The sequence below is a fragment of the Triturus cristatus genome, chromosome 7, assembly GCF_964204655.1.
Source record: "Triturus cristatus chromosome 7, aTriCri1.1, whole genome shotgun sequence".
NCBI lineage: Eukaryota > Metazoa > Chordata > Amphibia > Caudata > Salamandridae > Triturus > Triturus cristatus.
The window spans coordinates 1681365986-1681388217 of record NC_140590.1 but is presented as its reverse complement, the minus strand read 5'-3'; the positions used below and the strand labels follow the sequence as shown (position 1 = coordinate 1681388217).

The following is a 22232-nucleotide window of genomic DNA, read 5'->3' as shown; positions in this document are numbered from 1 at the left end:
AATGAAAACAAACCTTTCCACAAGATATAAAAAGTGGGATTGAAGTTTGAGGTTCATAAATTGCTAACAGCATATAGTCTACTGAAAACACAACGTTAAATATTCATAAAAATTAACAACACTGCCTTTAATTGGGTCTGTTACTTCTAGCAGCGAGAACGAAAAGCTCTAGGGATTAACTGAGCAAGAGGGAAAAGCTCATCTCCATTTGTAAGGCTGCTTCCTCTGAGCAAACTATTGGCATGAATGGCAACTGTGGAGCATTCATAAAAATAAAGATTAGTGCAGCATGACTGTTCCAGGTTCATTCTTTTTTAATAATTCTTGATACTACCACAACCTACAGGATCACAAGCCTGTTCTGCAACTAACCACACCAACAGATCTTGCCTCTCGACAAATGCCGGTTAAGCATATTACGTGCATTATTGTTCCAGATCCCTTTCTAATAAAAGGCAGTGAGCTCTGTGCACCGAGTTACCGAGAGAAGCCAAAATTCCTTTAATTTTCCCCAGAGTACCCTTTGCGTCTCAATTCATTAATGGCATGAGCCTTCAGCTGCTGTAACCAAAGGAATCTTTATCTGGTTTTGAATGGCCGATTATCTGCACCTCTTTCATGGAATTTGTAATTGTAGTTCGAGAAAAGCAATCGTTGGACACTTTGACCAACATAGATGCAATTGCTTTCAAATTTTATGTACCGATTGGGGCAGAAAATGATTCAATCTACCCAGTTTATGAATATTACTATCTGAAACAGCTCAAGCTACTTCAGTTTCAGAATTGGTTTAGGTGATAAATTTAAGTTTGATCACTCAACCTAAATAGTTTTGTTTGTATGGTAATAATTTGTCCTGTTGATCACTTGGCAGCCCGGCGTGTCTGATCAACAGCAGGGTGGAGGAAGATATTGAAATAGAAGGTACTAGAGGTACAATGCTTTACTACCCCTTGCGAACTTTAAGAGTGGTCATGCCGCTATGCAGTCTATTATAGAAGTCTTGCTGGGTTCCTAGGCACCCTTCAGAATACATGGTTAGAAGTGGGTGGGTAGTAGTTTGGCCTAAATGGGACAAAGTTTGGTCAGGTGTGCAAGATTTGAAGACATGTAATAAGGAGGATGTTGCTGAATATTAGTGTGGATGTTGCACAGTGAGAGAATAGTTTTAGTAATGCATACTGGTACTCACTGCCTTTATGAATGGACTGTTCTACAAGTAAAAACCGACCACTGGTGTGCATCAGTGGGGTTCGCCAGAGTATGTATTTTATTGATTCCGCCTAGGAGCTCTTTGAAGGCACCATCAGATTCCTACATAGAGCATATGTAGGAGCAAAGCATCCAAATCCAGAGGGCACAGTAGTCTAACCAGCCTGCATGAACAGGGTGCCTACATACTTGGGGAACAGGTAAGCCACCTAGTATGTATTATATGTAGTCTACGCTGAAGAGGCCAGGGCCTAGCCTCTTGGAGGCATTGTTTTTCCATCAGAGAATACTTAGCAGATGGACAGTGGACAGTGGACAGTGGAGAAGTGTGGCTCAATGATTAGAGTGGCAGACCCCGATGCAGAGGTCTAGCCCGGGACCAGGGTTCAATTCCCCACCTCGGCGGGTCTTGGGCTCAAAAATTCCACGGACCTGATAATTCTCGCCTCGGTGCCTATTCCAATCATGGAGTCCCACTCTGCAACTCTGGGCAATAGCTTGCTTAATCTCCACAACGGCCCCCACAACGCTAAGGATGCCTGGCCTCCACCTTGGGGGTGCCCAGGAGTGGACGCCTCACAGGGAAAGCCAGGATGGGTTCCACAGCGGTATTCGTACAAGCGCCTTGAGACCCTTGCGGGTGAGTAGTGCGCTATACAAGTATCAAATTTACATTTTACATTTTACAGTGGCCTTGCCACTGGTAGCAGAGTTAAGATACCAAAAACACAGCCTGCGTAAGAGTTGGGTCAAGGTCATAAGTAGTGGTTCTATACACCTCAAATTAATAGAGGGATCAATCAATCAGGATTTATAAAAGCGTGGCTAATCACCCAATAGGGTATCCAGGCGCTTGCAGGTCCCAGAGGCTTATTCGAACAGCCAAAGGGATAGTAAAGAGGGAGCAAAGGAAAGAGGAGAATGAGGAGAGGATAGAAAGGAGGAGAGAGAATTGGGGGCAGGGTAGCAGGAAAACACATTTCCAGCCACTGACCATTGTAAGACCCTCCCCACCCCCACCCCACTGCCATCAAACATCTTTTCTATTTTTCCTATTACTTAACGCTCCTTCCTTTTGCTCACGCTTCTATTCTCGTAAGGATCTTAAATAGCCACACGGTGATGTTGTGTGATGTGAAACGGGGAAAATGAATAATTAACAGGTCATGTAAGGGTACTCTGCTTTTCACTAAAACGGCTTGGATTTACCTGAGAGAAGATGAGCACTCTGTGTCCATCGTTCTTCAGTTTCCGCAGCATTTTCTGCAAGAGCAGCAGTTTTCCTGCTCCACGAATAAGGGCAGTGCCATCGTACATTCCGTTTGGCATCTTTGGGGCCTCCTGCGGGGGGGAAAAAAAGATCAAATCATGGGGAAAAGTAATAGCACTTCACGTGAAAAGGAGAGATGCAGGTATAGATAATTCTAAGTCCTTTAGCTTGTCCCCCACCCAAATGGTAAACTTCATAGCTTAAGCATACCATAGCTGCAACTGGAAACAAGTAGGGGTGGTTACAGCACTTCTTCAGGTCCATCACCACATTGAGAAGCGACACCTGGTTGCCTCCTCCACGAGTGTTGAGAGCTTCGAAGTTTCTGGTCAAAATGAACTTGTAGTATTTCCTATGAAGAGAGATGGAACAAGATGGGGAAATGGGGGTAAGCAGCTTCCACAGCTGTTTCACAGGGCTCTGTAGAGCCAACAAAAGACCAAGAAGGATAGAACGAGTAGGCCCCATAGACCAGACTAAAGGCTTTTAGGGGGTACGCTTCAGAGAATCCCTGTGACCACCCAGTCCATTAACTATCTCCAGAGACTCTTATCCTTATTTCAGCTAGCCAACAGTTTGGAACTCCAAAGCCAAGTGACCATTTCATTCAAATACAAAGACTTTGCTGCCAAGTCTGAATGTTCAAGGAAAGAGATTGGGACTTACTTCTGCATAGGACTGAGCTCCACACGGACTATTAGCTCGGTCTTTGAAGGCATGTTCTTGAAGACATCAGCCTTCAGTCTCCTCAGCATGTGAGGCCCCAACATGTCATGGAGCTTCTTGATCTGGTCTTCCTTGGCAATATCTGCAAACTCTTCAAGGAAGCCCTCCAGGTTACTGAGGAATAAAAGAGCAGGGAGAAGGAAGTTTATATCAGTGAAAGCAGTAATAAAAGTAGAGAAGCAAAGAAACGTCTCTAGTACGGCCTAGCCATTAAAGGAAAGGAGATCAGATTCAAAAAGAAATGGTGAAAAGCCCTCCAGGTTAGGGGGAAGAGGACAATCGGAGAACAAAAAGTACACAGAGGAAGGGGGCGATGCATTATGGATAAAAGTCTTCATCAGGAGGTGCTCCAGATTACTGAGGAAGGGTAGGGGTGTGTGAACAAAACTTAAGGGACAGCCACCTTAGAATAGGAAAGGCCCCACCAGTTCAAGGACTGAAATTGATGCGAAGAAACAGAACAGGATGCACTAGGGCACAGAAACGATGGTCTTACTGAAATCTCTCTGGAGTCAAGAAGTTCAGCAGATGGAAAAGTTCCTCCAGATTATTCTGCAGCGGAGTGCCAGTCAGCAGCAACTTGTGCTGAAGCGGATAGCCATTCAGGACCCTAAAAAACTGCATAAGGGGGACAAATTACAATTCAGCCAGGCAACCACATACATTTTCATGTAGCCTATTTCCTGACATACAACCACGTTACTACCTGGGGTCCAAATAAGACACCCTTACCTTGGACTGGTTGTTTTTCAAACGATGGGCCTCATCAACAACCAGGCAGGCCCAGTCGATGGAGCCCAGCACCGCGGTGTCGATGGTGATCAGCTCATAAGAAGTCAGCAGGACGTGAAACTTCACGGACGAATCTTTCTGCATGTAACAAAGTTGAAACAAATTAAAATCGAGGCTGAGACGGCAAGGCAATTTCAGTTTTTTTAACAAAAAAGGACCCTTCTTAATGAGTTAGGAATTATTGGAGGAGGCTGGCTGTGTGCAAGGTTCAAATTCAGCAGCATTTTCAGCTAATGACAATGGAAATATCCTCCTCCTGAATGAGGACACTTCTCCCAAGAGACCGGGAACTCATTCTGGCAAGACACATCACTCTGTATCACGTTCACTAAGCAGTCTCCATTTCTCCCTCCAATGCAAGACTTGGCAAAGCAGAAAAGGTGTGGAGGATACAAAGACAAGGATGCTATGGAAGCGGTCTCCCGTCCCATCATTCGTACTCACCTTCATACGAGAGGCCTTCTTTCCACCACGGATGGCGTTGTCTTCAAAGGAGAACTCGTTCTCACGGATCACTGCACGGCTGTCCTTATCACCAACGTAGGTCACTACGTACATGTCAGGCGCCCACATCTCAAACTCGCGCTCCCAGTTGATGATGGTGGACAGTGGGGCACTAACCAAGAAGGGGCCCTTCGAGTGACCCTATGGGACAGAAACGGATGTCAACGACGGGCCTGCACAAACCTGTCAAGCATCCTTATGAACAAGTTCTGGTCTTAAATGGCCACGGCTCATCTGTCTCACTCACCGCGCCAGGATTACTTACTATATTAAACTAGCACCTGTGAAGAAGAGTCATTTGGCTATACTATAAGTTATGCTTGTTCTTCTCCCAGCACGCTTTTGTATTAGCTAAATGATGTTCTTTGATACCCCCCGTCACTGTTTTTGCCTGCATTCTTAAATGACTTTTTCCTTTCTTCTTTCCTAACCCCAAATTTTGAGGAGCTCCGATACCCATCGGGGTCTTCTTCGCGCTATATAAAACTTTATAAATAAATGCGTAACCCAAGAGGGAGCTCTTTGGGCTGAGTGGCCAGGGGTTCTGATCTGCTGCTCATGCATTTCAATTACACTTCAACTCAGAGACTGCTACAAGCTTATGAAAAAATGTGTAGCCCGAGAAAACTAAGCCTTTTTACAGCCAGCGATATAAAAAGTCTACCTTCATCACAAATTCCAGCTAGCAGCATTGCTTTACCTCTTTGTACAAGGAGTACAGAAACACCGCTGTTTGCACTGTCTTGCCAAGGCCCATTTCATCAGCCAGAATGGTGTCTGTCCCCTGTGCCCAGGAGAAGCGCAGCCAGTTGAGGCCTTCCAACTGATAGGGATGCAGGGTCCCGCCGGTCACGTCAAGATACTCCTGCTGCCGATCATATTTAACCGTTGGCTGAAAGAAAAGAGGGAGAAGAAACAACATTATAAAAAATAAAAAAACTGGCATTATAAAACGTGTCCAACCACAAGTGAAAGGAAGGCATTTTTGTGAATGACCTTCACTGGAGACACAAGGTAAGGGATGGCGATGTTCATCTCAAAAGAACACAAAAAAAAAAATCCAAATGGCTAAATCAATAGTAACAAAATAGCAGATAGAAGTCCTATTTTGCACATTCCAGTGACCGAATATTTGCTTTTCCCTCAGATGCGTAACAGTATGCACTACTTTCACCTAAAGACTCACATCAACAATGGGGGTCTCTGGGGGGCGTTCAAGCTTCTGCAGCTTCACCTTCTTTATCTTTTTCGGGGGTCGGCCTTCTTCACCAAGCATCAGCTCCCTGAGGAGGAAGTAGCCGGGTGTGATAAGCAAGGGTTCAAAATCAAGGCTGAACCAACAACAATTCTAGACATGCAATCTCCCATTTCCAAAAGTTCCTAACAGCCCACCATTCTGGTCTAATCAGCACCAGCATAAGAACAAAGGCTCTTAAGAGCAAGATAGACGGGGTGGGTACCTGTGAGTCCAGTACGACTGCTTGAAGATGTCAAAGTCTTGAATTTCTATATCCTCTAACTCCCAGGAGGCCTGATCATAGGCCAGGTCACGCCACTTGATCAGGTAGTGACAATTGCCTTTCTTGTCAATGCTAAAAAGGAAAAGAGAAAAAACTCAGAACCCAGAGACTATGGGAAGAGTTTGATAAGAGGCGGAAGCAGGGGATAAAGAGAGGAGATCACATCTAAAGAGACCAGCAACAGGTAGATAACCATGAAGCAGGACATAGGCAATAAGAGCAGCCTTACTACATAGAGAAGAGAGAGAGGTGGGTAGGCAGAAAATAAAAGCAGGCATCTGATAAACGATCAGGCAGGCATTGAAGTTACCTGTGGTTCAAGATGCGGTGAATCATCATCCACTCTGGTTTGATGCCGTAGCGGTAGAACCTCTCCTCCATGTCCACATATTTGGGGTCCTTGTTCTTCCTCTTGCGCGTTTTCTCCTCTTCGTCGCCGTAATCTACAGGTGGCTCATCCATGTCGTTTTTGCGTTGGTAGTTCCTGAACATGACCTGGCAGTGAAGCTCCAACTGCAGAGAGGCACAAGGCAAGCAGACTTGTCAGAAGGGCTCCAACCCTCAAGACCCTGCGACCCTCCCACCCCCCATTAAAGTACTGCCTGGATGATGCGGTCACATCCTAGCCTCTGGGCCAGTTCCACAGCTCCACCCCTGGATCTGTTCCAGGACATATCCCCCCAATTCACAGCCCCCAAACCTCCAGCCTTGCCTGGTACCTCACCTGAAGCTCTGTGACCCAAGAGCAGTGCCAGTAGGACATTGCGTGCCACTTCACGAAGAACTCGCGCTCTGGTCTGCCCTCTAAGGACTTCGGTGGAGGGGCGTCCGGATCATCTGTTGGAGGCTTTGGGACCTGTGTGGGTGGGGGGGGCTGACCCCACTTCCAGGTCAGGATTTTCTGGATCTTCCCCTTCAGAGGTGGGCACTGCAAGATTGAAAATACCATACAAGGGTCAACACAAAAGCCAAGGAGCTAACAAAAGGACCAACAAAATAGAAGTAGGACGCAGAACAGCAGATCTAGTTTAGAGAACGAGAAAGGCCTTTGCCTTCGGTTCAGGTCGACCTGCTTAAACTGAAAATGCAGTACAAAAATAATGTGGATCACAGGGCTTTCGCTGGATGGAGAGGGCAAGAACTGATCAAGAGGACCATCATGCTGAAAATAGTGCTGTATAGAAAGTGAAAAAAAACACAGGGTAACTGCCAGCCGCTATGTAAAGGGCAATCAGTGAAATGTTTGTTTACTTGCGAAATGGCTTGAGTAGATGTTAAAATGGGGGAGGGAGGATAAAACAGCCTTCAAAGTTTTTCTTTTTTCAAAAAAAGGATTGCATTGTAAATACTTGATTTAGTAAAACTTTAAGGAGACTGAGCTTCCCATAGCGTGTTGGCAATGGTGTTATATTGCAGGTGGAAATGGGGGGTGGAGAGGGCTGGGCGACATAAAAAGTTGGAAGACCACCTACGTAGACTGTAGGCTTTCACCAGTCTTGATCATGCTGAACCAAAAAGGGACTTGAAAAATCGACACATTCAACGCACTGGATAGCACAAGCAGATGAAAACTTGTGTAAAATGTTCTGCAATTGAGATTAACCAAGTGTGCTTTTAACATATTAAATAGAAACTTTGATTAGCACTATATCCGTTTCAATATCATATAATGGAGCCCTTAAAGGTTCTCTAGTTTGCATTAAATAATATCTGTTTCATAGGTTTTGTGACTGGTTTGTAAATCTTTTTTACAAATGGTCTTGGCAGAGACACTTTCATTCGAAGGCACAACTGCACTTCCCATCTCTCGTTTATACCTGCATGCTGCCACTGTACAACATCTCTGCCAACAAGAATCTCAAAAAGAAGAGCGAATTACAATGTTCAAAGGTTGCTGCAGTCTGAGACATCAAACCCAACAAAATGCCCAATACCATAATAATACAAGAGTATTCTGAAGTATGAATAGGGTGACTGCTTCATGTGAAATGTACAAATAAAACATACATTAAAGTTGCATGGCTTAGATGCTGTGAATGGAGGCACTTACTGAGCAGCGTGGGCAGTGCCACTCTCCATTGGGGATCTCTGGCAGAGGTGGGTTTAGGCAGTGGATGTGGTAGGACGAGGGGCAAATGTCACAGCACAGCAGCTCTCCCCCATCTTTGCATACGCGGCAGAACTCCATATGGTGGTCATCTTCCTCTGGGTCCCCTGCACCTTCTTCTAGGTCTTCCTCACCTTCAGAGTCTTCCTTGGCCTCCCACTGAACTCCCTCCTTTTCCTGATATGTAGGGATTGGGGGGAAAGTTTTAGATAAAACACTTGCATTCTGACCCAGAACCATGCCTCAAGCTTCCAAGAGGTCACCAAATGCCTCAACCAGTCTTCTGTCACACACTAGATTCTCCAAATTCACCATTCAGGTCCCCAGGAAACACAGCACCCAAGTTGTCATCAAGCTCACTTTGACCATACCATGGGCCTTAAGAGTATAACCCACAGAACTCACACAGTGCGGGCAGCTCCACTTGCCCTCAGGTGCCTTCTCCATGTCGGGGTCTAGGCACACCATATGATAGGCACGGGGACAAGTGTCACACAAGATGATCTCTCCACCTTGCTGGCACACCTCGCAGTAGTCCTGGTGGTCCGTCTCATAGCCATCAGGAGGCATGGGAGTGTCGTCATCTCCTGGCAGGGACGAGAATTATAAAGTAGTCATGTCGCGGCAGGGTGTGGTTGAGAAGCAGCCTGGGGTAGGTTTGGATACAAGAATGGAGCAACAGGCGGAGTGTGGGATCAGCTCTAACCTTTCTTCTTCTTCCTGCTAGCCCTCAGCTTCTTGCGACTCCGGCTGCTTCGACTCGTGGAACCGTCAGAAACTGAATAGCTGTTGATGCTGGCGTCATCAAAGTCAGACTCCACCTCCAGATCTTCCTCCTCACTCTGGAGTAGAAGATAACAAGTCAAGTCAATGGAAAGTCTTAACGCAAATAACCAGATATCCTCCATCGTGACCCCCCAAACCCCATTATCTACCTATCCATACTAGAAAACCAAACACTTGCCCACCCCCCAGGTCTTGCCTTATGCTCTGCCTCCTCAGGCTAGAAGCCACATGGGCAGACATCCTCCAGGTGCCCAGTATTAAACAGAGCTGGACAGCATCCCAAAGATCTCTGCTCCGGTACCCACTACTGTTGTAGTCTAATGCTGGCCTCTTACCGAAGAGCGTTTGCGCTTGGATCCAAAGGCTCCTAGTTTGATTTTAAGGGGGGCCACCTTCTTGGCTTTTGGCTTCTTCACCTCTGGCACGCGAGGGCTCTTAGGTTTCTTTCTGGCATTGGGCCCTGAGAAATAAGAGGTAGACTTGACTCTCACTCAACTAGGATTCTGATCATGTAAGCAAGCATTTCTAGGAGTGTGAGCACAAGACACCGGGGGGGGGGGGGGGAGGTGGTAATAGAAGGAGAGCGACATAGGTGAAAATTAAAAAAAAAAAAATGAAGTACAAACCACTCTTAAGCTGCCTCACCTTTGCCTTCCTTCGTCTTGGCTTTACGGAGAGGAACATCAACCGGCGGTGCTGGTGGGGGTACCTCTGGGGTAGACACCATGCTCTCGACCATGGCAACAGCAGCAGCTGCAGCAGCAGCTACTGATGCCCCAGAGCTCCCTTTAAAGGGGTTGTTTGTGCTGAATTCCCGCCATTTGGCCCCCAGGACCATCATCATCTTCGACACAGCAATCTTAGGGTTCTTGGCAGCTATTAGAGGCCTGGAGAAAGAGGAAATAAAAATATAACGTGGAGAACAGCACATCAGGGCCTCATGACTCAGTTTGGTACCCCCAAATCCACCCCCTTCATAAAACCCCATGGTTTAGACTCATAAGTGGAGAAATGTTTAGGTCAGTGGAGATCAAAAGGACTGTAGAAAGCAGAACGACTTTCACCTTCACCCCAGAAGAGCAGTCTATACTCAGCCCTTTGTCATTGGTGGAACCATACATGCAAGGGAGTGACAGGAGAAGGGAGGTGAGCCCAAGGTCATAATGTCAATCAAAGGCATGGTCGAATCAGTGGAGCAGCTTGTGAGACTAGAATATCAGCAAACATTAGCTGCGGAGCAAAAATACGCAGACAACCAAAAGGAGGAAGTGGAGAGTTGATGTCCTACACGAACACCTGGGGTTGATTTAGCTTCCCCTTACAATTATTGATAAACAAAAAGGAGCCACCCAAGAAGAAATGCAATTGATGAGGTTTGGTCATGGGTCAAGTGCGTTTCCTACATTGGTGGGAAGCACTTTGTGTTTCTTAAATACCCCTCATACACCAAAAGGGCCCTTGGTGTCATGTTTCATCATAGGGGTATTCGCATCCCTCTACGGGACGCAGCGTGCTACTACCAACGAATACGCAGGAACACTGATGTTCTCTCTATCTGTGGTGTGGGAGGTAGGGTCAGGAGTGAATGTTAAAAAACACCTAGCATCATAAGAGTAAAAAACTTTAATAAACCTTGGTGCCGGTATTATTACAAAGGTGGGAGGTGGAGGCATGTTGTATAAATGTACAAGATCTCCTGCGTGTGTCAACTGGTTTCGAAGCGTGCTGCTTCTTCAGGACGGGTACACAGATCCCTACCCTACTCACATAAATGAAATGATGAAGTCAACAGTTTAAATACTATGTGTAGATAGTACCACAATGGGACACAATGGTCTTGAAATTATATGCCAAAAGGTAATTCCTTAGTTGCAAACCTGAAAAAGAAACAAGGTATAGGAAGAAACAAGGTATAGGAAGAAACATCAGGTATACAAATTACGTTCCAGATGTGGCATTCGTGACCTGTATACGTGATAAACACAATGCCTATGAATGTAGAGAACTACATAATCATCGTGCCAGTGAAGTGTCCTGTAATAAAATGGACATGTACAAGACATACACACATGTAACAAAAACACACACTAAAAGGATTATATCCCAAGATAGTTCCTGCAGTGCCTAGGGAGTTTTTAGAATCAGAAATGAGATATAACAGCCTGGAATTTAAAAACATACTTGCTGTATTGAGGCCAATGGCATAATGAGCCTTAGAGCGAAAGGGACCCTGTGCTAATTGCACTCTGTAGATAAAAAAAGCTGCATTAGGTCGGTTTCCAAATTCGGTGGAGAATTAGAGCAGGTCTCTCTGTAGCGGCTATGCCGTACTCGCATATACCAAGGTGCTGCCTCCGATAATCACCCCCCTCGTGGCTCAGTCAATGTGGTTGTGCCGAGCGGACAGTTTATTTATACTGTACTCAAATTGACCCCAAAGTTCCCGCCACCGTCTGTGTCTACGTGCGCTCGCGGAGCACTTCATCCTTGCGATTAGGGAAAACGGGGATTGCAGTAAACCCGGAAGTTACACCACTTCCGGGTGAGGGTACACGCTGTAACTTCCGGGTTAACGGCAATCCCCAGTTTCCCTAATCGCAAGGATGAAGTGCTCCACGAGCGCACGTAGACACAGACGGTGGCGGGAACTTTGGGGTCAATTTGAGTACAGTATAAATAAACGCTCCACTCGGCACAACCACATCGACAGAGCCACGAGGGGGACGATTATGCAAGGCAGCACCTTGGTATATGCGAGTACGGCATAGCCGCTCCAGAGGCCAGCTCTAATTCTCCACCGAATTTGGAAACCGACCTAATGCAGCTTTATCTACAGAGTGCAATTAGCACAGGGTCCCTTTCACTCTAAGGCTCATTATGCCATTGGCCTCAATACAGCAAGTATGTTTTTCAATTCCAGGCGGTTATCTCATGTCTGATTCTAAAAACTCCCTAGTCACTGCAGGAACTATCTTGGGATACAATCCTTTTAGTGTGTGTGTTTTTGTTACATGTGTGTATGTCTTGTACATGTCCATTTTATTACAGGACACTTCACTGGCACAATGATTATGTAGTTCTCGACATTCATAGGCATTGTATTCATCACGTATACAGGTCACGAATTGACCCATGACCAAACATCATCAACTGCATTTCTTCTTGGGTGGATCCTTTTTGTTTATCAAAAAGATCAACAATACGCACCTGACGAACTGGCTAAAGGCCTTGTAGTTGGTAAGTGTCCGGTAGTCCTCTTCAGTAAATACATGGTCAATGTCCTCCATACCCCAGTCTTCCAATAGCTGGCCAGAAGATTTTGGCTCCTACCAAAAATTAAAGGGATGGTGAATGCTGAATATTTAGACATGGAAAAAGGGGCAAATACTCTAGATGAGCCACCAATTTAAACAGGGGCAAGAGCAGAGACAACTGTACACAACCATATGCAAAAAAAGATCAGCACCCACTATGCGTCAATATTCAAGATAATCCGTTCTATTCCGATATCAATTAATAAAATAGAACACTAGTTCTGGATCTTGTTCAATTTGCTAAATTCAGTTCAAATTTTCAGATGTTCATTAAGAATGCTGCAAACATGTTATGTATTCAAAATTCTTTACTGGTGGTTTATAGAAAAGTTCAAATCAGCGTAGCCAACGCGTTTAGTCTTTTCACAAGACTTCTTCAGGGCTTTGTTCTTCTAAAGATGCATTTATCACAGCATCAGTTTTTGTTGGTGTACACAGAAAGAACCTTGATTGTTAGGATAAGTGTCTTAGTTTTATGAGAGAGCTCAGCACCCAAAGTAATGCAAGTTTCTTATATGGACCATTCCGTCATGTAGGCCTACCTAGTCAGCAATATGCGGTGTGCATCGACCATCTCCGGGTTAAGAGTCCAAAAACCAACAAAACTGATGCTTTGAGAAGTGCATTTTTAGAAGAACAAAGTCACCAATAAAGAATTTTGATCACACAACATATTTGCAGCATTCTTAATGAGCCTAAGAAATTCTGAAGTGAATTTAGAAAATTGAACAAGATCCAGAACTATTGTTGTATTTTATTAATTGATATCGGAACAGAACGGATTATCTTGAGAATATTAACACATAGTGGGTGCTGATCTGTTTGTGCATATAGAGATGTGTGGATTGTATCAGCTTATGGGGACCCAGAAGGCTGCCTTCCCCTGATCTGAGCACCACTTATTTACATTAAACACTATGTTTTGATGGGCGCGGCATTAAGAGTAAAGGCCTCTTTCTTGTAAATCGACAACTGTAAAAAAAAAAATAAAAAAAAAAAAAGTCTGTTGAAACCGGAGGAACAAACTATGGACTGTGCAAAGTACCTTGGAGTCATCATCATCATCCTCGTCCTCCTCTTCTTCCTTGCGCTTTGGTTTGCTTTTTTTCTCCTTCTTGGGTGGCAGTTTCTTCTTCTTCTTCTTGCCTGGTGTGTAGTCACTACCTTCGCTCTCAGAGCGAATATCCTCATCCTCGCCAAATTCAAGGCCCTCACCAGAACTGTCACCAAGGTCCTGCAGAAAGAAGGAGGAAGATCATCAACAGAAGCCGATGATTCAGACTGCTGCAGGAGTCAGAAAGCCAAAACGATCAGGCGACTAAATCACTACTCACAAGAGGCATGCATCTCAAGGGAGCTTCACCTGTCCTGATGAGGACCACACACAGCCAAGAACACTCTTTCCAACACAGGAAGAGGGATGGAAACCACACAAGAGATACAGTGGAGTCCACACCCTCAGTATTGGGACGCCTTCCTTTGAGTCCCTTCGGACACAAGACCTGCAATACATGTGTCTGCGATCCTTCGGAGCAGCGGTTCTTAACCTTTTGACCCCACTGAATCACAAATGGAGGGAAGGAACCTCAAAGCAATTTCTACAGTAACAGAATTACACAAATAAAAAAATTGGCAGCGCCAACTGGTCTCATATTTGCCACCTACTGGTGCTGCCAAGCAAAGCAGGAACAAAAGTAAAATAAAGGTGCGATGATGTAGCCGCATATCACTTTGGAGGTGTGCACGCATGCATCATGACCCGTGTATGTATGTATGTATATATATATATATATATAAATAAAACAGACACCCCTCTGGGCTTGTGGTTTGGTGGTGTGCATCCAGACAGTCGGTGGTGCAAGCCTAAGGGCGATACCACCATGCCTTTATTAAACTTAACTCCAATTTTCTCCAAAGTAAAAAGAGAAAGCCTGCACTAATATATATATATCAAAATGAATTAGGGCAGAAGTGCCTTTATTTGGAAAGTGGAAGGGCTGGCAGCAATTTGCTGCCTGGCTCTTCCAAAAAATAGAAATCTGGGTGGAGACGGAAAGTAAATTTTAAACAAAAAAAGGCAGAGGAAAAGTAGCACACTAGGGCGAGCAACACAGGGGAAGGGGAGAAGCACACAAGCAAGAGACAGGGAGAGCAGTAGATGGGGGAGCATTCGAAAAGCACATAAAGAGATAAAGAGAACATTGCGTGCGAGGAAGGAAAAGTACATGACGGCACATGCCCTCTCATGGAGTGTTTAAGCAAAAAAAATAAGTAAGTTGGTCCCTAAAAAGTGGAAGAACATAAGTAAACAGACTTTGCTCTGTGGAGGGACAAAGATAGACATAGCAAGCTATTGAATAAGAAGCAAGTGGATTAGAACAACAATAAAGGCAGCTAATGGTAAACAATAGGCGGACTTTAAGCCCACTGTCAGTTATTGGTAAGCGAACATTTTTTGAACCAAACAACTAATAGGCTCGACCTAAAAATACACAAACAATACACTACATGAAAACAGCACATCTACTTTTCTCTGCAAATACGTGTTTACATACAAGATAGCCTACACATCCGTTTAAGACCCAGGACACATTCCTGAATCAATAGGTAAAATCAAAGCTGTAGTAGTGAAAAGTTTTAACTGGACTGACATTTGCCAGTGACAGACAAGGCAGCAATCAAGCTTGGTATGGACAAAGCGGGAGACCAGATGCCAAAGCACAGGCTGCCAACTGAAGAGTGGGATTTTGCCAGTGAAAGTATTTCAGCTCTGCTGAAAAATGCAGGCATGCACCCTTTTCAATACAGGAAGTTAAAGTCCTTCGAGTAGGTAAGGGCCTGCCTATGTAAAGAAGGGAGAAGAGCAGCCTGGGTGGGCTGTACCCACGCTCAGATCACAGAGTGCCAGGAGCCCTGGCTCTCCAAGTGTGCAGATGCGTATGATTTTTGAGAAAATCAAAAGAAATTTAAAATGGTTTCTAGTAATTGCTAGTTCATATCAGAGCAGTCAGTCCACACATACTCATCCTTGAACTAGGAACCAGATTCGGATTTAAAAAGTTTAAATGCTCATGATTTTTAACATATCTTCATTGATTTTATTAAGCCATTAAATACACTGGGGAGGCGATACAGTAGACTTTAAGTAATAATAATACTTGAAACATGTATTCTCATAGGAGGAACCATCTAATAATTACTTAGTGCAAAATGCTTACGATTGATAAAAATAATGTTGACGGTCGGTCCACAAAGCCCCTGAGGAGGTGCAGTGGATCCCCAGGGGCCCGCCGACCACGGATTAAAAACCACTGCTTCAGTGCATTAATACAAATACGGCTCACTTTTTAAACACTAATTTTTTCTAACTCTCCTTCCTCACTGTAGGTAAAAGGACCCCCAATGGCCAGAGACGTTTGGCACAGTTAGACACTATGCAGATACCATCATCTCACCGCAGTTATTACTCCTGGTGCAGCTCCTCTATAAACAGTTAATAACTTTGAAAAAGCAGAAAACATTTTATAAATAAACCAGTCATGCAACATTAACACAGACCTCCTTCTTCGAGCGCTTGGGCTTGGTGCTTTTGGGTTCTCGCAGTTTTTTCGGCTTCTTCTTCTTCTTGATCAACTTGGGCGTTTCTGGCTCGGATAACTCCTCATCCAGATCTTCCTCAATCTCTGCGGAGAGACGCAAGAATCATTACCACAGCCTGATGTACATCAGTGGCGTCCAAGCCATGGGCATGTGATTGATAAATCAAGAAACCGCAAATAAAAGGAAACTAATGCTCATAGTGGCCGTCCAAAGGCACACTCTGAAATTCTGCTCCTTTTCTTCTAAGTATTAACTGGCATTCCACCAAAAATACTGATATGGCATGCAAACTCAGATTCACAAACACCACAAGGTGTGCGACCACTAAAGAGATTTTACAGTGCAAACCAGCCTTTTAATAGGTCATAAATTGGGTTTTGAGCATTGCAATATGAGAGGGCATAAAGAGACTTCCAAATCAAAATTACAAGTTGCAAATGTGTGCATCAATAGCTTGTGAACTTTAACTGCGGCTCCAAAACCAATGCTCAGTTAGCAAAACCCACTGAGCTGGGATAGCACCTGATCTGCAAAGGAGAACTGTCGGCAGCCCTAGGGGCGAGCAGGCAGAGGCCGGTACGTCTCCCCCCCCCCCCCCCCCCCCCCATGTCTTCCCCAACAGACAACATGTTTGTTAAAAAACCAAAAGAGAAAAGAAAGTGGCACAAGGCAGCTTTTTGTTTTTAAAAACAAAAAAGGGTTTCTCGTTCCGGAAAACAAACTCGGGGATGTGGGCCTTGGCACGCCTCTATTCATGTATTTGAATATTCCTTAGGCAGGTCGTTTACGGCCCCCAGAGAACGGACAATTCGTAATGTGACCCATCAGAACATAGGTCGTGCTGCAAAGTGCACAACCATTTGCAAAATAATCGGTGTGCAAACTGGGATGTGCATAGATCCAACCCTAGGGAACTGACTCGAATCAGCAAATCATATCCAACATCCGCACCCATAGTTACCGCGATCAAAGCGTGTCTAGAGCCTGCAAGCTAGGCAGCACGTTTTCATTGAACAGTTCGTCCTAACCCAATGCTTCCCTATAGGAAACACCGGGCCTTATATAAAACGTTTTAGGCGAGAGATTATAATGTGCCACTTAAGTGAAGCTTTTATTTCAGTATATAGTGTTTGCAGACAGTGTTAAAGGGGGGGGGGGGGGGGGGGGGAGAGAAACGAAAAGAGGGAAACGCACACAAACTTATAAGATGCCCAAAAAGTACATCGCTAAAAAGGACAACATACTGACGCTCCAAATTCCGTCAGTGGTTCCAAGAAACTATTCCGCTGGTATCCAAGGGCTTCTTGGAGTGATGTCACTGATGTCCGCTTGAGGGGTACAAATCCTTCAACGAAGTCCAATGGTGGTGGTGGTGGAGGAGGGGGCTAGAGAGAAGCGTCTGGCTACCCTAGCCATGCTTTTGACTGGGAGAGGTGAGAAAGGATGTGCGTGGATACCCGTACTTCAAAACTTACTGGTAGAGGAACCCCCTAAAGAGAATGACTATTCCAGTGTACAGAGCCTATTGGCCTGGCAAGGAGAGGTTGACAGGCCTTCCAAACATCACGTATCCGGAACCACTGGGGATACAGTTATAATACAAATTGCCTCAGAATCAAGGCAGCTCCATCAACACATTAGACTGGTCCACAGGGAAGATGAAGTCCGGAGGATTAATTCCTCCCGGAATGGCGGGAGAGGTGGGATCAAGCACCTTTCCAGGAGGCATGAGAGGATGTAGGCTGTGAAGAAAACCGAGCAGCTCTACCATCCAGATGGTGCAGGAGATCCCTGTGCAGCTAGTTAGAGTGGCCATGTTGTTCTGGACAACCTCGGTCAGTCAAGATGTTCTCCACACGGGTCCCTTGAGCGAGCCGAGCCATTGCCGTTTACAGCCATGAGGACACTCTCCCTGGAAACCAATGGCCCCTCACACCACGATATACTAACATTCAGGAGGCCCATTTGAGAATCCCACACAGTAGACTGGGATGGGCTTCCACACGCTTGGCCTGTTACACAAAGAATCTCAGACAGCAGAGTGGTGTGGGTTCCACATACAGCGCAAGAAACTGCCAGGGGGAGGCGGGGCAATGCATCACACATAGGAACTTCAGACAAGTGGGTAAGGTTGGCGGGAGGTGGTGGGGGTTACACCACAATGTATGATCTTGTGGAGGAGACGACGCACATTAACGTGTCCTAGAAAGAAAGGGGCGGGTGGGATCTTACAGAGGGGGTGTGATATACCATGGAACCGGACACACCTTTAGAAACCCTGACCTGGCAGAGCAGGTGGGTTCCCATACAAATGGAATCTTAGGATAGATACGGGGACGCCGAGTGACGGAGGGATCTGCGGATGGCGAGGGGCTTGCGACCTCTTCCTCACTTTGACAACTCTCACAAGGTGCTTCAGGCAAGCACCTGCGCCATCATACGAGAGCAAACATCCCCGGACACTAAACTCGTCCCTTTCACGCCTCGGAGACAATAGGACAGGTGGGGACGAACACCTCAGGCTCTTCAATGTTACCAGAGCGTGCCCAGCCCTCAGCCCCCTCCAGGAGACGATGCCCTGGGGGCTGCTCACACGTCTCATTTCACCCGGATAAAGTCACGCCGTGGCATGCCGGGTTCTCGTCTCCCAGAACGCGTTATGTCGTAATACTGAGGAGCGACAAGTCACGTGCACTCGGTAGAGCCCTTGATGCGGGGGGGGGGGGGGGGGGGGGGGAAAAATCAGTGCTAGGCGCAGGGAGGGGAGGCTAGTGTCCCTCGCGGGGGCCGTTCAGACCACGTGGCAGGACCGGGGGTAGTGGGCACTGGAGCCCGCCTCCCCGGGAGTCTGATAGAGCTCTTTGTGCTGAATGGAAGCTGGGCACAGAATGACACCGCGGGAGGTGGGGCGGCTCAGCGTCCATTTTAGAGCCATTAGGAGCAGATCCTCCCCCTCCCACCCCAATCACAGCCGAGCCAACAGGAGGGAGAAAAAAAAAAAACACGAGGAATGAAAGGCAGCTCCGACCTGAGTCGGGAGCCAAAATGGACGCCAGCAGCAGGCCAACCTGTGACTGATTTCAAGTCAAACCAGGGGTGACGATTCCCACCGCACAACCCACATGCACGAGGACACCCCAGGAGTGAGGCCACATGGGAAATAGCCTCGTGTGGGGCAACAGCCCATCAACACAACCTGGAGATGGGCTGCCCAGAGAGCAGCATGTCTTTCCAGCAGAAACATGGGGTGCCTGAAGTGGCCACGGTCATGAAGCCTCAAGCTCGGCCCCAGGACCAGCAATGCCCACAAGACTAATGAAAGAGACCCAACTGAAGGCCCCACCTAGCAAGAACCCTAGGAGATTCTGGAATTTGATTAACTTTGGCCCACACAACCGCTAAACTCAGAAAAGATATAGGCGTGATGGACTTTCTGCCTTGGGTGGCCTCATGTGCTTTGTGAGAGTTCTTCATTTGTGTAAGGCTATGCAACTGGTCGTTCCCTGGGAATAGTCTAGGTGGCCATTCTAAGTGGTTCGCCACCGGGTATGCCCAGACATGGGTCTTAGGCTCTCTGTGCTACTAGATTCAAGCTAGCCTGGCTAATGAGGGGCGATACCCCGGAACTGGGCCCAGGAGGCTGGTTTCTGGTTCAGTAAGGACCTGGCCTGGCAGTTTGTGCTGGACTGTTCCCAAGAGAGCAGGGTCAAGACTGATTTGTTTATGGCTGGGTCTAAACTAGGGTGGCATGGTGAGCAAAAGAAAAATGGGTTTTACTCAGCTCTCGACTGGGGGTGGTTGATTTGTTCCGCATTCAGTCCATCAATTGTGTGTCTTTTGTTCCCTTTCCTGGTGGCAAAGAGATGGAATAGTCTTCCCCTACAGGTTTGTGAAACCACCAATAGTCTGTAGGTCATGACAGCACCACTAGCTGCAAGAGCCATCACAGGCTACAATAACAAATCTTTCCATAAATACAGAAAGGCTAGGTCAAAGCCCAGTCCTGCCAACTAGGAAGTTTGCTCCCAATCTATTTCATCCTTGAATACAATGGCAGTATCCAGATCACCCTGGATAAGTAAAAACAAAATCATTTGTACAGTTTGAGTGAAGGAACCCTACGCAGAATGACAGCTTCAAGCTAAAACAAACATTTGCAATGAGATAGGTCTCGCATTAACGAGAAATGCGTGACCTATTGCATTGCAAATATTAGTTTTTTTTTTTTTAAACTAGCGCCCATGCATCGCCTTCGCTTGTAGGGGCACAGCATTCATGAATGTGGAGTCTAAATAACAGGTTGTGACTGACATTAAAGTGAAACCGGGTCATGGGGGTTTCGACCCCCGCCCCCAAAAAGGAGGCACCCGTTTGTCAAGTTGACAGATGGATGTATTATTGGGGGAAAAGCACCCATGCAGCACTTTCACTTTAATGTCGGCCGCGTACCTTTCTTCAGATGTGGTTTGTGTAAAGAAACAGGTGCGGCCTCTATGAATGTGAAAGCGCCTCATGGGCAATAGTAAACAAAATAAAAAGTAAGAGCGGCTGCTAAATGCGGACGGCGCTACTACAATAATCCAAAAAAAGCAGACGCTATAATTAAAGCAGACTGCCATTAGTAAAAGTTTAAATAAAAGCGGGCGGCGTGCTGCGAGGTAGTGGGTGAAATAGGGGGAAGAGCATTAAATAAAAAGAGTGCTCGCCGACTTATAAAGCAGACCATCTAACAACACCAGTAAAAGGCCCAGTCGCTATGAGAGGTAACAAATGCAGACAAGGTGATACCAAGGAGGGACTAACAAGCCTAATAACGACTCGGAAGCCAGCAGTTATGAAGGAGAATGACAAGCCAATAAAAAATATGGGCCAAGTGTGCCATACACCAACTACTGCATGCCTCGCAGCAGCGCATGAGCTGCCCAGGCTCCATCTAAAAATGTGTTGGGCTAGGAGAGGTGTTAAGAGGAGAAAGGATCTTATTCATATTTAGTGCCCGCCCCCCATTCTTGAAGATCTGGGCACCATGATATTATGGCTCAGAAATCTAGACAGCACTTTTTCGAACACATTTGTACACTACTTCAAAGCATGTTAGAAGCAGCTAACACACAAGGGGCCACGTAGTAGAAGAAGCAAGACAAGTCAGGTGAAGATGTTTGGGTACAATGATTTTGTTATGCAGTGGGAATGAAAAAAACTAACCGTGCAGCAGGAGAAAGGCTTTGACAAGATATGAAGGCCATTCAGTTCAAATTTCTCCACAGGTGCTTCCAAAACACATGCATGTTCAAAGACTTTACGCCCTGCAACTCTGATTTATAATAATCGAAAGTTTGAATAATGGAGTGGAGATGTAATGGCTGTAGGAGGGAGACCACTTGACGTTTCATTCTTCTGGAATTGTAGAACAGCCCTATGACAGGTGAGAAGGCGCCTGGGAGAAGTTCACAGGGGTGCCCATATGTTCGAACTCCGATATGAAGCCACCTAGTGAACTACAAGACAGAGGCAGACAAAGCTTCGTGGAAGAACCCAATGTAAGCATGCTCGGAAAGAACCAACACCAAGACAGAGGCCAATCTGCCCAGAGGTGCAAGATCGCTACATGCACCTGAAGGCAAAACACAATGAAAGCACCCGAATGAAGCCTCATACCAGAGCCAAAGACTTAAGGTATCCTTGATTAAAGCCACAGACAATGGTTGTAAAAGCAGTATGGGAGGAGATCCAGTGCAATTGTTCATTAGCAGAGGTCTAGTGATAAAGAATGTTTACACCTCTTAGAAGAAATGTTTGATGTGGCTCTAACTTTTGCGAGAAGGACCATTCCCAATGTCTGGTTTTACCAGGCCATACATGTTTAATCTACAGATTATACTGGACAAAAAGGTTTTTGTAGTTTGAGCATGAGCAGCACCTAGGCATAGAGGAATGAAGATCTAACAACCAAGCAACGACAACACATCCTCAAACTTCATCCAAGGGACCCAATACATCTAAAGACAAGTCCAAGGTTACTTACCCAAGCAGCAGTACATACAAACAGTCCAGAAGTGAAAAAGTCTAATCTCCAACTCAAGGAATGCACGAAAGCAACACATCGTGACCATGATGATGAAAATCAAACTCCAATCCAGGACTGCCTAGCTCCAAATATAAAGAACAGCAAATCTGATCCAGACGGGTGCAACATTAACACATCTCACAAAGCACAGTCTACCTCGCCAGTGGGTGCAATTTCCCACTTTAGCTTCTGTAGTGTAGGTAGAACCATTTGCTAGAAGGAATAACCCTCATGGTGTAGATCAGATGTGCGGCACTTAGGAAAGTTTAAATAGATAGATTCACATAACGTACACCCAACATTCATGGCATCTGCTGATTCACCTTCAATATTC

At 45.9% G+C, this 22232-nt stretch overlaps 1 protein-coding gene across 5 annotated transcripts in view; it reads right to left on the bottom strand.

Moving 5' to 3' along the window:
• CHD4 (chromodomain helicase DNA binding protein 4) overlaps nucleotides 1-22232 on the bottom strand; it is a 65437-nt gene that overhangs the window by 37126 nt on the left and 6079 nt on the right. For all 5 annotated transcript variants that reach the window (XM_085619808.1, XM_085619811.1, XM_085619810.1 and 2 more), the window contains exons 3-21: nucleotides 15790-15914; nucleotides 13277-13465; nucleotides 12125-12243; nucleotides 9563-9804; nucleotides 9253-9377; nucleotides 8838-8973; nucleotides 8537-8718; nucleotides 8075-8308; nucleotides 6749-6952; nucleotides 6335-6537; nucleotides 5965-6096; nucleotides 5691-5787; nucleotides 5205-5396; nucleotides 4445-4645; nucleotides 3941-4078; nucleotides 3705-3826; nucleotides 3149-3322; nucleotides 2693-2834; nucleotides 2422-2553 (exon numbers count right to left, since the gene is read on the bottom strand). In XM_085619808.1, coding sequence (XP_085475934.1) covers nucleotides 2422-2553; nucleotides 2693-2834; nucleotides 3149-3322; nucleotides 3705-3826; nucleotides 3941-4078; nucleotides 4445-4645; nucleotides 5205-5396; nucleotides 5691-5787; nucleotides 5965-6096; nucleotides 6335-6537; nucleotides 6749-6952; nucleotides 8075-8308; nucleotides 8537-8718; nucleotides 8838-8973; nucleotides 9253-9377; nucleotides 9563-9804; nucleotides 12125-12243; nucleotides 13277-13465; nucleotides 15790-15914 — 3089 coding nt within the window. The remainder of the gene's footprint in view (nucleotides 1-2421; nucleotides 2554-2692; nucleotides 2835-3148; nucleotides 3323-3704; nucleotides 3827-3940; nucleotides 4079-4444; nucleotides 4646-5204; nucleotides 5397-5690; nucleotides 5788-5964; nucleotides 6097-6334; nucleotides 6538-6748; nucleotides 6953-8074; nucleotides 8309-8536; nucleotides 8719-8837; nucleotides 8974-9252; nucleotides 9378-9562; nucleotides 9805-12124; nucleotides 12244-13276; nucleotides 13466-15789; nucleotides 15915-22232) is intronic.